The following is a 15,397-nucleotide window of genomic DNA, read 5'->3' on the forward strand; positions in this document are numbered from 1 at the left end:
CAGAAGGTCGAGCAGTGCCTCCAAGCACGTCAGTACGCTGTGTGGCAACACATGAGTCTTTATAACACAACGGGAACTACCTTGGCACGATGACACAGAGGTTGCCATGCACGAAGGCCCCACTGGCTGACACACAACAACACCGACCACACACAGCAGCCTACCGACAACACACACACGCGACCCGGACTACCAAACAAACACGCGCAACATCTCAAACAAACACATCACACACTTAACCAAGTCACAGCAACACTAAATCCTAACACAACGCACAAAACACAACACAACACACACACCAACACCACACACAGCAAGTAAGAAAAAGCCTTTTATTCTAAACACAAGTCTCTTTGTAATGGCTTGAATATCTTCTCTTTTGAACAAGCACAAACAGGTGCAGTATATGGTAACATGCTCATGTGAAAAATAAATAAAACCAATTTTTGTTATGGGAATGCAATAGCGTTTTTTACTGGTTAAAAGCCTACAGAGAAATACAATTATCATCAACATGTATAAACTCATAGAATTATGGCCAAGTGAGAGACACTTAACAACGAGTTTGCCTTGGTGGATGGTGCATCCATAATTAAAAGGAAATAGACAATACAAAAACAAATATGTATGGTTGGAGGTTTAGTGCAGGATGCGCAAAAAAGAAGGCTAATATTAAGTTTTTAGCAGCTCCTCAATACATGAATGACTTTCAGTGAAGAATAAATTTCAAGGAAAATACATAAACTTTACAAACACACACACACACACACACACACACACACACACACACACACACACACACACACACTTACCCCATCCTCATCCTCAATAATATCTTTTCCTATGGACGCCAGAGTTGTCCATTTACAGTTGTTCGTGGCTCTGACAGCACAGCGTTTGTGAGCTTTGAATTTGCACACTGAAAAACACAAAAAGTCCACACACACATATCACACGATCAATATTCATATTGTCGCACTACATTAGATGGCTGCAGACTAAAACATGAATTATACTGCACTAAATGTTCCCAGGTTCTTTCAAAGTTGACAGGTTTCTATAGTTTTATTGCTGGAAAACACTGGACACTGATGCATGATTCAGAAACAGACACGCCCCGCAAAGTACAGTGTTCTAATGAATCAAGCCCTAATGAGATGTCAGTGGGCGTAATTACTAACCTCCCTGGGCCTGTTCTGCACTTACATATCTGAGAGATAGAAAGAAGCAAATCGCGAGACCCATTTATCTGCAACCAGCAAGAGGAAGCCTACAGCCAGGCAAAGAAAGACCAAAACTGTGGACCACATAGGACAGGATGATCCAGCTCCATAATAAAAAAGCTTCCTGCTGTACTGTCTCTGTACACACACACACGCTCTACACGCTCTGGTGCACGCTCTGGTGCCGACAGTGACTCACTTAATGCACGTAAATGCTTGTGTGTCTGTAGTTACTTTAATGTGCTCCACCATTATCCTCGGTAGCATCAACTCATTAGCAGAGCAGGAAAATAAGGACAAAGCAAACCACATGGCCAGTATTGAATAAACAAACATTATTCTTACTAGTCACATACACAAAGTACCATGTGGTGCATTCTTAACCCATCCTTGTATTAGGAGCAGTGGGCCGCTATTTACATCCGGGAGCACCCTGGGGTTCAGTGTCTTGTGAAATTATTCCTTTCAAATGATCAAGAAATAGGATAACAATCAGGATAAACAGACATCCAGCTGTGCATCAGTTGGTAAATTGGGGTGTTGAAATGAATCGTTACATCCATGCATCGCGATGCAGACCTGGACCGACCATGATTGATTATTGCCTACTGATGTTACGTATTTTCTGGTCACTGTTTTTTTATTTCTGCCTGTTGCTGCGTTCTTCAGTGTCTTTTTTAAGAGCAGATATAATAAAAAAGGGGAGTTCATATTTATCTGACCGCTTGAATTTGTTGAGGGGATGTACCGTGATATAGAATTGATAATCGTAATCGACGCGTCAGACCAGTGGAGATTCACACCCCAACTGTTAAAAACGTTCCTGTTACGGTTCACTCTGTATAAGAAACCTGCAGATGCACTCAACACATTTCGTACATTTTACTTTAATGTATTCAATGCAGGTTGTTCTGAAAAAGAAACACAAGAGTAAAATGTAACTAGAACATAAATATATCCTTTGAAGATGGACAGGGCAGACAGATGGAGACAGCTCTCGCCTTTTTCTCCATTAAGGATGAGGCACTTAGCAGACTCATGAATAATGTCTGCGCTCCGCTCTGGGGGAACTTTGGTTCTAGCCGCCCCACCCATACTCACACAAACACAATCTGGTCAATAGGAAGATATATATACAAACTAAGTCAGAGTCATATCCGGGAGCAACAATTGATGTTTCAATCTAGTCGACCGCTAAATGATGTTAGGGAGCATTAGTCGAACATTAAGAGGATTCAGAGGACATGATACCGCTGCCTGTTAATGGCCCGGCCATACTCGGAGCATTCACAAACCAGACTGGAGGGAAACATTGTGTGAGGATGAAATAGAGACAGAAGAGTGTCTGTGTATGTGTGTGTGTGTCTGTGTGTGTGTTGGTGTGTGTGTCTAGGTAGCACAAATCAATCCCCACTGAGCGTCCTGTGCAGGAAATCGAAGAGAAATTTGAGCCGCCTTGATTGCTGTGAAACTGTTTCATAGAGACACTCTCTGGCTCCCTTCTGTTTTTGTTTTTTTCTTCTTCTCTCCTTCTTTCTACCATCCTCACATAGCCTACTGTTTCTCATTCTCATGGGCGATCATCCCGTCCTCACTGGCTCCCATTGGGTTATGTTTTCCTTTTTTCTTTTCTTCTCACTGTCTCTCATGTGCCAGAGTCAGTGGGCCCTTAATTGGGTGGTACTCAACAACGTCTGTGCTCAATCTAGATCTGGAGATCGAATCGCTGCGACGTTGCCTTGCGCTAACCCAAAAAAATCCCTTCCAGGTGTTGTGCCAATTTTTGCGTGCCTGCCGAAAATTGCATCCACCTCGCGGCAAGCAACACTCGGGCAGAAACAGAGGCTACTTTCTGCCGAATAATGCAAGACCAACTTAACACTCATCCTTGATGAAAATTCCATCCACCTCACGGGCAGCGAGGAAATGCTGTGTATGTGTGGAGCAGTTTGGAGCTCGTTTAGATCACAAGAGTTAGATGCATCTTTAATGACTCTCCCTCTCCTGATGTGTTTTTTTCTTTCTGCTCTGGATATGAGAGGGCATCATTGTGGAGGATAATGAGCGCTGAGTAGAGAGGCTCTTACTCCCTTCGCACATACACTGCAAACCAAGCACACGTGCACACGGGCTGAGTTGCGTGCACACACACACAAGCATGCAGTAACAGGGGAACGCTAGCAAAATTAGAAGGAGAGGATATGCAGATGGTTCTCATTAAGGTTTGCTGCCTGTCACTGACTCTTTACACCAGCTAAAAGAAAGCTAAAAAAAACAAAAGTAGTGTCAACCTCCCATGCCGACCCCGTTCCTCTTAACACCTCACTTCAGTGTGCTTTCACAGATGAGGTGAGAAGATATGGCGTCATTCACAGGATCCAATAACAGTTTTTCTTTCTCCGTTTTGGATAGATGGAGACGTGCGAGAAGTGAAATTCAAAATAGCGCAAGTCACTGCCTATCTAACACGCAGTATTACATAAAAGCATATGGATAGAGAGGTGCTGTAACAGCATTAGTGGCAATTCACCACTTGTTCTTCTCACTCCCCTCTACTGCAAACTAACAGTTTAACTAACATCCAACTCCACAACGTGGAGCATGTCAAAGACCCTGGCTGCGGTATATCCAATTTGCTTCCACTTAGACGGACATTTGAACAAAGAATGCTCAATGAGTCACACGTCCTTACGCAATATAATCTTATACCTTCTTATAGACCTGCCATTTTCCAAGCTTGCAGTTCCAAATTACCTGCAATGCTACAGTACGTCAGAGAGTAATGAATAATGAGATGTAGAAATTACTAGGAGCTGCTTCAAAAGGCCATGTATAGAACCCAACAGTGTGGTTCTGGAAGTGAAAATCACATTCATTTTCTCCATAAGGATTTTGATTTTCAGCCATATTGTCTAAACCATCCAAGGTAGACTGACCCCGAGCTACGAGGTTGTGAAACAAAGGTTTATTTCGTAGAAGCCACAAGTCTGTGTGGAATCAACCTTGTTTTTAAGAAAAACCTCTTTTGTTGGAGATGCCTTGGAGAAGTACTACACTACCCACAATCCTAAGCCAACAGCCAATTATCTGACTGATGGACCACGCTGTCACCATGGAAATGTTAATCGCACTCATGAACCTACAAATGTCTAGCAAGCAGATCGCACTGAAATCTATGATTGTTTATATACAAAGTACCTTTTTGCTTTTTTTCAGTTTTCCAAATGTTCTTTTACGATGAATGAAACGGTTTTATGGTCATAATCATCTCCAAGCTGATTGGCTTAGGTCCTGGATTAAGACTCTTTATATAAGCATTTTCTGAAACGTCAATGGAGCAACTGACTGGAAAAAAAATCCCTTCCAGAAAACCAGAGCTGTTTAAAAAAGTGGGCGATCACTGTGGAGCCCTATGAAAAGGGAGCTAAGTAAGACAATACTGAGTACATGTGTCTAAAAAACAAGTCAGCAGTGTTTGACAATAAGCATGTGTAGTGTGTGTGCGTGCTACCTACCTTCGCAGGAGAGGCCGTGAGATGTGACCCCAGACAAGCTGTCTTTGCAGACGTTGCAAAAGGTGGGCCGTGCGTGGGAGCAGGCGTACCAGTTGTGCATCCCTGAGAAATGTTCCACATTAAACTGTGCAGTCTGGCAAAGAAGAGGTTAAAACAGGTTGGCAGCACTGGGATGACAGTCACAGAAAGGCAACATCATCATGATAAGAAAATATACAATGACAGATAATAATTTTTATTTCTAGCATGAGCACTCATCAATACAATACAAAAATAAATTTGATGTATAAAAATATTTACAGAGTAGCTAAGAATAGTATAAACATGTTTTATAATCTACTGTATCTGTATTATCTAGTATTTACTGTAGGTTTAATTACAAATGACTGCACATTGAGATTACTGGCTGTTTTCATTGTTATTGAAAGTAGAAAAATCCTATGCATAAAAAATGAGAACAAACAGAGAGGGGCTGGGCAATATGACGATATACTACATAACGTCAAACTATATAAAAATGTCTATCGTATATATTGTTCTGTATTGGTTCAATCCAGAAACAGCGACTGAACTGCATGACATCAATAGTTACGTCATTTGGACGTCGCTTTACATTCCGATCCTTGCATATGGTCATTTTGCACTCAAGTTCTTAATACACTGTACTTTCCATTTGTCAAGTCTGTCATTAACACAAGAGTAAACAAAAAACTGTTTTTTTTATTGAATGATATATTTCATTATGGAGATTGGAAATAATAGCCAATTATATCTTAAAAGAAGAAATTGGCCATATCGCCCTGCCTGAAAACAGTTGTAAACATCTGTCCACCTGTTTCTAGCAGCACACACAAATCAACAACTTTGCACATGCAGTCCATGCATTCCTTGTGTGTTTACGTTCCCCTGAGATAAGCTGATCTATAGGAGCTTTGTGACAACACTAGCTGGAAAACTACATGGCACACAGCGGGACTCCATAGGAAGAAACCTCTACTATCTGACAGTTAGTAAAAAAAAACTGGTCAGGAATATTGGACCCTTCTTTACATAAGTGTAAGTAAGTAAGTGTATGGAGAGCGTCCACTGTGGAGCCCAAGCTACAGGGACTGCATTGTACACGCGTGGGAGTTGCGTCTGCAGTAGTTGGCGCAGCCCTGCAAACACTTTGGATTTGATAAGTAGAATTTTACTCTAACAGGTGCTAATAAAGTGGGAAGGTCAGGTTCTTACAGTGCTACATAAGAGCACACCGTTATTAAATGCTAGTTGTGTTGACTTCTTGGCAGGTGTGTGTGTGTGTGTGTGTGTGTGTGTGTGTGTGTGTGTGTGTGTTTGTGTGCGGACATGTGTGGTTTGTTAGCTCTGGGGGTGCTGCTGCATTGCAGTGCAGTACGGGGGCGAGGGATGGGGTCTTATATAAGATTTCCCTCCCAAATCAAAGGCATTAAGGCATGCAGCACTGCTGTTTTCCTGCATCCCCTTTCTCACTGCCAGCACATCACACTGACTGAGATACCTAAATATATACACAGCTACTGTCTGTTTGATGATCACATACTGTGCATGGAGAGTAGCCTTTTATGTTTTGGATTATTCCAGAGACCCTGTTCTGCATAACAAGGACGAGCATTAAAAATGAGTGTAAGTGGCTGGCCAGTGGACATGAGGAGTAAAAGAATTCAGACTGTTGCAGAATCAGAAATGTGGTTTGTGACGGTGAGCATGTGTCTGTTTTTTGTGTATACATGTACACAACACACAGGCTTGATGTTTTTTACTGTGGAGACTCCCACCTGTGACTGTGACTGTGCATCCATGCGTGCCTGTGCCTGTGTACTCTGGTGCTGTGGGACTCTGACTTAGAACAGAGAATGCGTTGCTTCTGCATAACCAACTTCTTGGATCCCCGGTTGCCTTCAGTGTGCCGCACAACATGCAACTCTTATTCCCGCTCCTCTTTACACACACACATCTGGGCTCATCACTAGTCTCTGTACCTTTTCTTAGTAATATCACAGTATACATTCATCTGGAATATTTTGTAAAAAAAACACTGACTAACATCACTGTCAGAATCTCTGAAAGCGGATACGCCTAAACACAGATCTACTGTTCCGGCAGTACTATCTCTCTCTCATCCATCTCCTAGTCACCTCCCCACCAACACACACACACACACACACACACACACACACACACACACACACACACACGTGTGTATCTGTTGATTCAGAAAAGGGTTTCTTACCTCGTAATGCTCTCTGGACTGGACGGACTTCAGCGAACTGATCCAGTCCTCCATCTCTTTCCGGTTCTCGGCACAGAGGATGAGCCTACGGAACGGAGTGATCACCTGCGGGGAGAGTGAGGAATGTGTGCAGGGTGAGAGAGGGAGACAGATACTGTAGCTGAAAGAAAGAGAGATAAATTTCACCAGTGCTTTCCTCCTGAGCCTGCGGTGCCACTGAGAGGAGAGAGCGATTGGCTCGCTCTTTAAAGGGAGAAAAAGGATGAGAAGCCCCCTCCCTCTTTCTCTCTCTCTCTCTCTCCCTCATTAACTTGAGCTAACTCATCCCCTAACACCTTCTTCAGTTAGTCTTTTCCTTCACTCCAACCTTTTTTTCCTCTCATCCCTCTCTTCTTCTCACTCTCAGCTCTTCATGTTGCTTTGAGGCAGATATGTGCTGACAAGCCAAGTGCCTTGGTAAAGGCTAAGAGCTTCTCTCCCCCACTGCCTCCCCCTCTCCTCTCCTCTCTCTCTCTCTCTCTCTCTCCCTCTCCCTGTGAGTGTGTGTATGTGTGTTTAAGGACAGTCTCCCTGTAGATAACCTTACAGACATACAGCACCCTTTCAACACCCCATCACTTATTTATGCTCCCTCCCTCTTCTTTCTCTCCATCTCTTTCAAACTCAACGCATCCTTATGTTATCGCTGCTCACTTAAGAGAGGATGAGCACTGTATACACACCACACACCACACACACACACACACACACGCAACACACACACACTTACACACACACACACACACACACACACACACACACACACACAAATCAAGCTAGTCTTCAAGCCACTCTTTTTAATAAACTGTCTGTACACTCACAAAGTTCTCAATGCTTTGGTTTACATGTCAGGACCCTCATTATGCTACCGTGGAAGAGTGGTCCTGTTTTGAGCTTTGTTGGTGGAATAAAACAGCGATTTATTTTTACTCCACCAGTGCCCCAAAGACTAGCATTAGAAGCTACTCAGCGGTTTGCGCTAGCTTGTTTCAAGCTAGAGACACATTAGCTTAGCATGAAAACACATCCCAGAGAATGGTTGACTCAGTACACATGTGTTATTAAAGTTCATTTTGCACTGGAATTGTCCTTTAAGTAAGTAAGCAAGTAAGTAAGTAACACAATATTAAGTAAGCACTTTTAAAGCATGCAGTTACAAAGTGCTTCACTCACATGCAGAATACATATGAGGAAATAAATAAAACTAAACAAAATATAAATTAAATATAAAATACAACATAAAGGACAGTAATTTAGGATTGGTTGAATTTTGTTTTGTGGATGGAAATAGGAAAACCTTTGGAGGCGAATGGTCTGTTTATTGTCAGTGTCACTGTGGGCTGCACACAGTTTGTTGTGTTTCTTACTCTCCCACAAAGTGCTCATTGATTTTTCAACAGGCGATTTCAGAACCAACTATTCACCATCATTTGAAGCCATACATTCAGCCTCCGCAGAGCTTCATTCTTTTCTTTAATCGCATCCCCTTTGGCAAGAATTGAATAAATATCTAACTGTGCAATCCATACGTCCTGGAGACTAAACACACATCCATTAGTCAAAGAAAAATGGAGTGAAACAGGGAAAACAGTGAAAGACTTTGTGTTCTTCTTCCTGTGATTAATTCTGTGACAAAGACAATCAGTTGTTTAAAGAGAGTTTCCACTCTCATCATATCTCTCTCTCTATGCTCTGCCTGATTAGACTAACCCCCGTACACATGTGTGTGATGTGCATGAGCGTATGTGTATGTTGAGCTTTTAAAGGTCCCACTTGGCATAAATGTTTCCCTTTATGAGTTTTTTAACATTAATGTGAGTTCCCCCAGCCTGCCTATGGTCCCCAGTGGCTAGAAATGGAGACAAGTATAAACCGAGCCCTGGGTTTCCTGCTCTGCCTTTGAGAAATGGAAGCTCAGTTGGGCCGATCTGGAATCATGCCCCCTTACGAGGTCATAAGGATTAAGGGTACCTCCCCTTTCTCTGCTTTGCCCGCCCAGAGAATTTGGCCCCCCCATGAGAGAGAGACATCATGGCTTTCAAACGAGCAACGTGGCGGTGGTTACAAAATTTGGTGTAACCATCAGGCTCTTGGTCTGCGAATGAAATGACACTGGATGACTTCCTCTGTAACTGGGACCTTTTTGGACCAATGTGGGGGGGGATTGCTTTTTTTTACATCATTTTTGGTAGCCAAAATTGTAATTGAAAAAATGTCATGAATTGCCTAGTCTATATCCTTGACGGTCCACTTCCGGGATTGTGCCGGTGCCGCAGGAAATTCCACCAGATGCACGTATGTCCGTTACCTTCTGCTTTCTTTGTGTTGGCCTTCTAACCTCCGGTGGATTTATGAGGACTATGGTTACCTGGTCCTCAGATCTCCGCAGGGTAAATCCAGGGAAAGCTAGTCTAGGGGGGATACCTCCCCCGCCCCCTTCTTCCCCCATCCCCCGCCCCCTTCCCAGGGACTCCCCAAGGATACTCTCAACCCCCCCTCTCTGTTCCCCTCAGCGGAGCCTGCAGGGTTTTTTTTAAATATTTGCCTATTTGTTTTGTTTTATACCATTTTTCATTTCCCCTTTAGTCTCTTTTATTTTTTTCCGAATATCTTTTCTTATTTTCCTTTTATGTACCCCCACCCCTACTATATGAGGACATGTTCACCTGTTTCCTTCAGGTCGTCTTTGACGTTGGTATATCCAGACACTGTAACTTACCGTCGCTTATATGTCGTTGGTGACCTGTCTGGTCTTGCAGGGGTAAATCCAGACAGCCGTAGCTAGACATATCTGTCCAATCTGAGGACTATGGGTTACTGGTCCTCAGGTCTCTGCAGGGTAAATCCAGACAGCTAGCTAGACTATTGTCCAATCTGAGGACTATGGTGACCTGGTCCTCAGATCTCCGAGGGTAAATCCAGACAGCTAGCTAGACATCTGCTTCAATTTTTCTTGAGGACTTTTCCCTTGGTCCTCAGCTCCCTTTTATCCCCTCTCCTTATTAATTACCACTTGACAACTAGCTAGACTATCTGTCCAATCTGAGGACTATGGTGACCTGGTCCTCAGGTTTCTGCAGGGTAAATCAGACAGCTAGCTAGACTATCTGTCCAATCTGAGGACTATGGTTACCTGGTTCCAGGTCTCTGCAGGGTAAATCCAGACAGCTAGCTAGACTATCTGTCCAATTGAGGACTATGGTACTGGTCCTCAGGTCTCTGAGGGTAAATCCAGACAGCTAGCTAGACTATCTGTCCAATCTGAGGACTATGGTTACCTGGTCTCTAGGTCTCTGCAGGGTAAATCCAGACAGCTAGCAGACTATCTGTCCACATTGAGGACATGGTTACCTGGTCCTCAGGTCTCTGCAGGGTAAATCCAGACAGCTAGCTAGACTATCTGTCAATCTGAGGAATGGTTACCTGGTCCTCAGGTCTTGCAGGGTAATCCAGACAGCTAGCTAGACTATCTGTCCAACTGAGGACATGGTTACGTCCTCAGATCTCTGCAGGGTAATCCAGACAGCTAGCTAGACTATCTGTCCAAACTGAGGGACTATGGTTACCTGGTCCTCAGATCCTGCAGGGTAAATCCAGACAGCTAGTCAGACTATCTGTCCAATCTGAGGACTATGGTACCTGGTCCTCAGTCTTGCAGGGTAAATCAGACAGCTAGCTGACTATCTGTCCAATCTGAGGACTATGGTACCTGGTCTCAGGTCTCGCAGGGTAAATCCAGACAGCTAGCTAGACTATCTGTCCAATCTGAGGACTATGGTTACCTGGTCCTCAGGTCTCTGCAGGGTAAATCCAGACAGCTAGCTAGACTATCTGTCCAATCTGAGGACTATGGTGACCTGGTCTCAGTCTCGCAGGGTAAATCCAGACAGCTAGCTAGACTATCGTCCAATCTGAGGACTATGGTTACCTGGTCCTCAGGTCTCTGCAGGGTAAATCCAGACATAGCTAGACTATCTGTCCAATCTGAGGACTATGGTGACCTGGTCTCAGGTCTCTGCAGGGTAAATCCAGACAGCTAGCTAGACTATCTGTCCAATCTGGGACTAGGTTCCTGGTCCAGGTTCTGCAGGGTAAATCCAGACAGCAGCGCAGACTAATGTCCAATCTGAGGACTATGGTGACCTGGTCCTCAGGTCTTGCAGGGTAAACCAGACAGCTAGCTAGACTATCTGTCCAATCTGAGGACTATGGTTACCTGGTCCTAGGTCTCTCAGGGTAAATCCAGACAGCTAGCTAGACTATCTGTCCAATCTGAGGACTATGGTTACCTGGTCTCAGGTCTTGCAGGGTAAATCCAGACAGCTAGCTAGACTATCTGTCCAATTGAGGACTATGGTTACTGGTCCTCAGGTCTCGCAGGTAAAATCCAGACAGCTAGCTAGACTATCTGTCCAAACTGAGGACTATGGTTACCTGGTTTATTTGATTAGAAAATCAAATAAACCGTTTTTCTCCCGTCCCAGAATGCTGTGCGGGCAAGCCAGACTCTCCTCCGCTCGTCAGCGTAGCGAGACTATAACTTTGTTCCACTAACAGTTCCAAAAAAAAAGGTGACATATTTGTTACCTTCTTAATTAAAAATCTAAACTTTTCTTATTAATTACTTCATATTATTATTATGTTTGTTAAAATATTTTTCTGTATGGTCTGGCCATCTTGAGCTTGAGGTGACACCGCCTTGACAACCAGTTCCCCGATTAATGACCTTAATCACTGTTGTAATCAATCTGTCCAGAGACTTCTAATCAATACGTCGTTACGCCTGAGTGCTGAACACTAAAAAGGGCCCAATAACAATCATGTCATCTCTCTGTAAGCTGTGCTTGTGTGGGTCAGCAGTGTGTGGGTGGGTTTTGTGTGTGTGATTGTTATCCTTTCCTTACCCTCCCTTGATTTTGCGGCTAATCACAAGCATTACTCCTCCTTTTTTTAGTAAATGGAGACATCAACTAAATTACCGTAAGTGTGTTGTGGGAAAGTGTCCTATTTGTGTGTGTGTGTGTGTGTGTGTGTGTGTGTGTGTGTGTGTGTGTGGGTGTGGGTGGTGTTGTGTGTGTGGTGTTGTTGTGGTGGTGTGTGCGTGTGTGGGTGTGTTTGTGAGTGTTGTGTGTGGGTGATGAGTGTTTGTGTGGGGTGGTGTCTGTGTGGGTGTGTGTGTTGGTTTGGGTGTTTGTGAGTGTGTGTGTGTGTGTGTGTGTTTGTAGTACATGTTCAACTCTCAACCAATCAGCCGTTTATAATCTTTGAGCATGTACAACGAGTAAATATGTAGCTCTCTCTCTGTTTCTCCCTCTCTTCTTCTCTTCTTTTGCTTACTCTCTCTTTAGAGAATTGTTCGTTTTTCTAAAATGTTTTTTGCACTAGCAAATATTTTTGTAGTCGATTAATCTGTTTGGTCTATAAAATGTCAGAAAATGGTGAAAACAATGGATCAGTGTTTCACCAAAGCCCAAGATGACGTCTTCCACAGCTAAAAGATATTTAGTGTACTGTCACAGAGGAGAGAAGAGACTAGAAAATATTCACATATAACAAGCTGGAACCAGAGAAACCCAACAACAGCAAAACAATTTGAAGCTCTAATGTTTTTCACAGCCAGTAATCACAATATAGTGTGTGTGTGTGTGTGTGTGTGTGTGTGTGTGTGTGTGTGTGTGTGTGTGTGTGTGCGTTTGCGGTGCGTGTGCGTGTGCGCGTGCGTGTGCGTGTGCGTGTGTGCATGCTATGCACACGGGCAAACTCATCCCTGGCGTACTGGGTCCATGTTTGTGTCTTGTGTCTGAAACAGGGTAGTGATAAGCTTGGTTGCCAGGGGAAACAGGAACAGGCTGTTTCTAAAATTGGCTCTAGGCATCCCTCAAGTGTGGAAAACCTTTCTTGATGACTGACCTTCAGAGCTGAATATATCAGGTGTGTGTGTGTGTGTGTGTGTGTGTGTGTGTGTGTGCCATGACAAGTGACAACATGAAGTGTCTCTTTGATAACTTGTAATTATGAGACTCTTCAGTCATTTTCGGTAGAGAGGCAGCCACCGAAAATGACCTGATTATGAGGGACACCTGTCACTGTTTACACACACGCACACACACACACACACGATTGGTGACAGTGGTGCACAGATCCTGTATCCACTGGGACCCGCAACACAATAGGTGAAACAGAACTGTCACAGCTGCTCTCTCTCTCTCTCTCTCTCTCTCTCTCTCTCTCTCTCTCTCTCTCTCTACAACACACACACTTGCATTATAGCTGCAACAACTAGTCAACTATCTGAATAATCGATCGGTAGAACAATCATCGCTGTTTTAATAACTAATTAATCGCTAAAGAAATGTTTCATGCAAAAATGGCAATAACTGCTGTTTTCAGCCTCTCAAATATGGAGATTTCCTGCTCTTTCCTGTTTTATAGCATATTAAATTGAATATCTTTGGGTTTCGGACTGACAAAACAAGACATTTATAGACATCACCTTGGACTTTAAGCAACAAGGATGGACAGTTTTCCCTATTTTGTAACAATTAAATGACCAGATTAATCTGGAAAAAAGAAACTCTGATTTCTAGTTCCTTAAATGTGAATATTTTCTAGTTTCTTCTCTCTTCTGTGACAGTAAACTAAATATCTTTGAGTTGTGGACAAAACAAGACATTTGAGGACGTCACCTTGGGCTTTGGGAGACACCGATCCACGCGTTTCACCATTTTCCGACATTTAACACACAAAACAACTAATCGATTAATCAAGACAACAATTGGCAGATTAATCGATTATTGAACTAATGGTTAGTTGCAGCCCTAGCTCCCATACGTATCGTCTGCATAACACAACGTGACAACAAATCCGAGCGCTGATGCACCCTGGATCCAAATGCACGATTCAAAGCCAATCTGAATCTCCTTGAGATGCATTTCATAGCTTGAAAGTGGACAGTAATAAGAGAACCAATCCAATAAGCATGAGTGAGTCAGTGAGAGTGCACAGTCTGTCATTTTTTTAGGGTTTGGGTTGGGCTGAGCTCTCGTCCTCACGTGGACCTCAAGGTGCTACCCACCCCCCCCCCCGCGCGCTGCAGCGACGCTGTCTCATCATTCACATTCGCTCCTTTTTTTATACACACACAATGTAACAATGACTTAAACAACAACGCAAGATGTGAGCAGCTGCTCACATGAATTCTTACACCGACATATACATACACACACGTCTACTGTCCCATCTCTGTGTTGACGCATACCCCGTCATGAATAATACATGAAACACATAGTCACATGCACAGTTGTTTTCATCCTGAATCTGTTTCAACCATGTTTTTTAATTATCCATTCATTCTATATAATGTCTGTTGCATTTCTTATTCCTATATAACAATGCATATATTTACTGTCCCTGTTAGATAATTAAATAATCAAACCCATTTTGGAAAAAGTTGCCGGCATTTACAGTAAATACATGATTGTCTATACTGTGCAATGCACTGAAGAAAAGAAGGAGTGAACACATTCCCTTCTCCGATTTAATTCTAGTGACTAGTATTCCCTATGCTTCTGGTAGGTCCAAATTCCCCTGTCCACCTGACAGAGTCCCTGGTCCCCACTCTGTTAAACACAGACACACACACACACACACACACACACACATACACATACACACACACTGAGCAGACATCTGCAGAGCTCCTACGTGAATGAATGACCATAAATTGATAAACCTTGTAGCACTGGCATGACTCGTTCAAACCATCCAACTAAATAGCACAGACCTGCATAGAGGACGCCAGCAGCATCACTCACCGCCAGAGGACCGACGACACACAGACAGACAGACAAACAGACGGACAGACGGATAGACGGACAGTCAGATGGATAGACAGACAGACAGAAAAGAGGCAGACAGAGAGACACAAAGACAGACAGAGAGACACAAAGACAGAGAGAGAGACACAAAGACAGACAGAGAGACACAAAGACAGAGAGAGAGACACAAAGACAGAGAGAGACAAAAAGACAGACAGACAGACAGAGACAGAGAGAGAGACAAAAAGACAGACAGACAGACACAAAGACAGAGAGAGAGACACAAAGACAGAGAGATTGGTTATTGCTCTGCACAGTCAGAGGAAAAGCCCTACAGCGCAACCTCTGCAGTGGTCCCTCTCTCTCTCTCTCTCTCCATCTCTCTCTCTCTCAATATCTCTCTGTCTCTCTCTGCCTCTCTCAGTCGTGATCACACAACCTGTGCAACAAAGCCTGGTCCCCCCCTGTAGAGTCCACGTTAACACACTTCAAATTCTGCACGTCTGTGTGGGCGCTGCAGGTGTCACATTACCTTTGGTTTTTAAGTTTAAC

The 15,397-nt window shown here is 43.5% G+C and overlaps 1 protein-coding gene across 1 annotated transcript in view; it reads right to left on the reverse strand.

Annotated features, from left to right (window-relative positions):
• dgkh (diacylglycerol kinase, eta) overlaps positions 1-15,397 on the reverse strand; it is a 67,851-nt gene that overhangs the window by 32,012 nt on the left and 20,442 nt on the right. The window contains 3 exon segments of the mRNA XM_032515260.1: positions 803-919; positions 4,739-4,871; positions 6,990-7,094. Coding sequence (XP_032371151.1) covers positions 803-919; positions 4,739-4,871; positions 6,990-7,094 — 355 coding nt within the window.

Source organism: Etheostoma spectabile, chromosome 5, assembly GCF_008692095.1.
Source record: "Etheostoma spectabile isolate EspeVRDwgs_2016 chromosome 5, UIUC_Espe_1.0, whole genome shotgun sequence".
Classification (NCBI taxonomy): domain Eukaryota; kingdom Metazoa; phylum Chordata; class Actinopteri; order Perciformes; family Percidae; genus Etheostoma; species Etheostoma spectabile.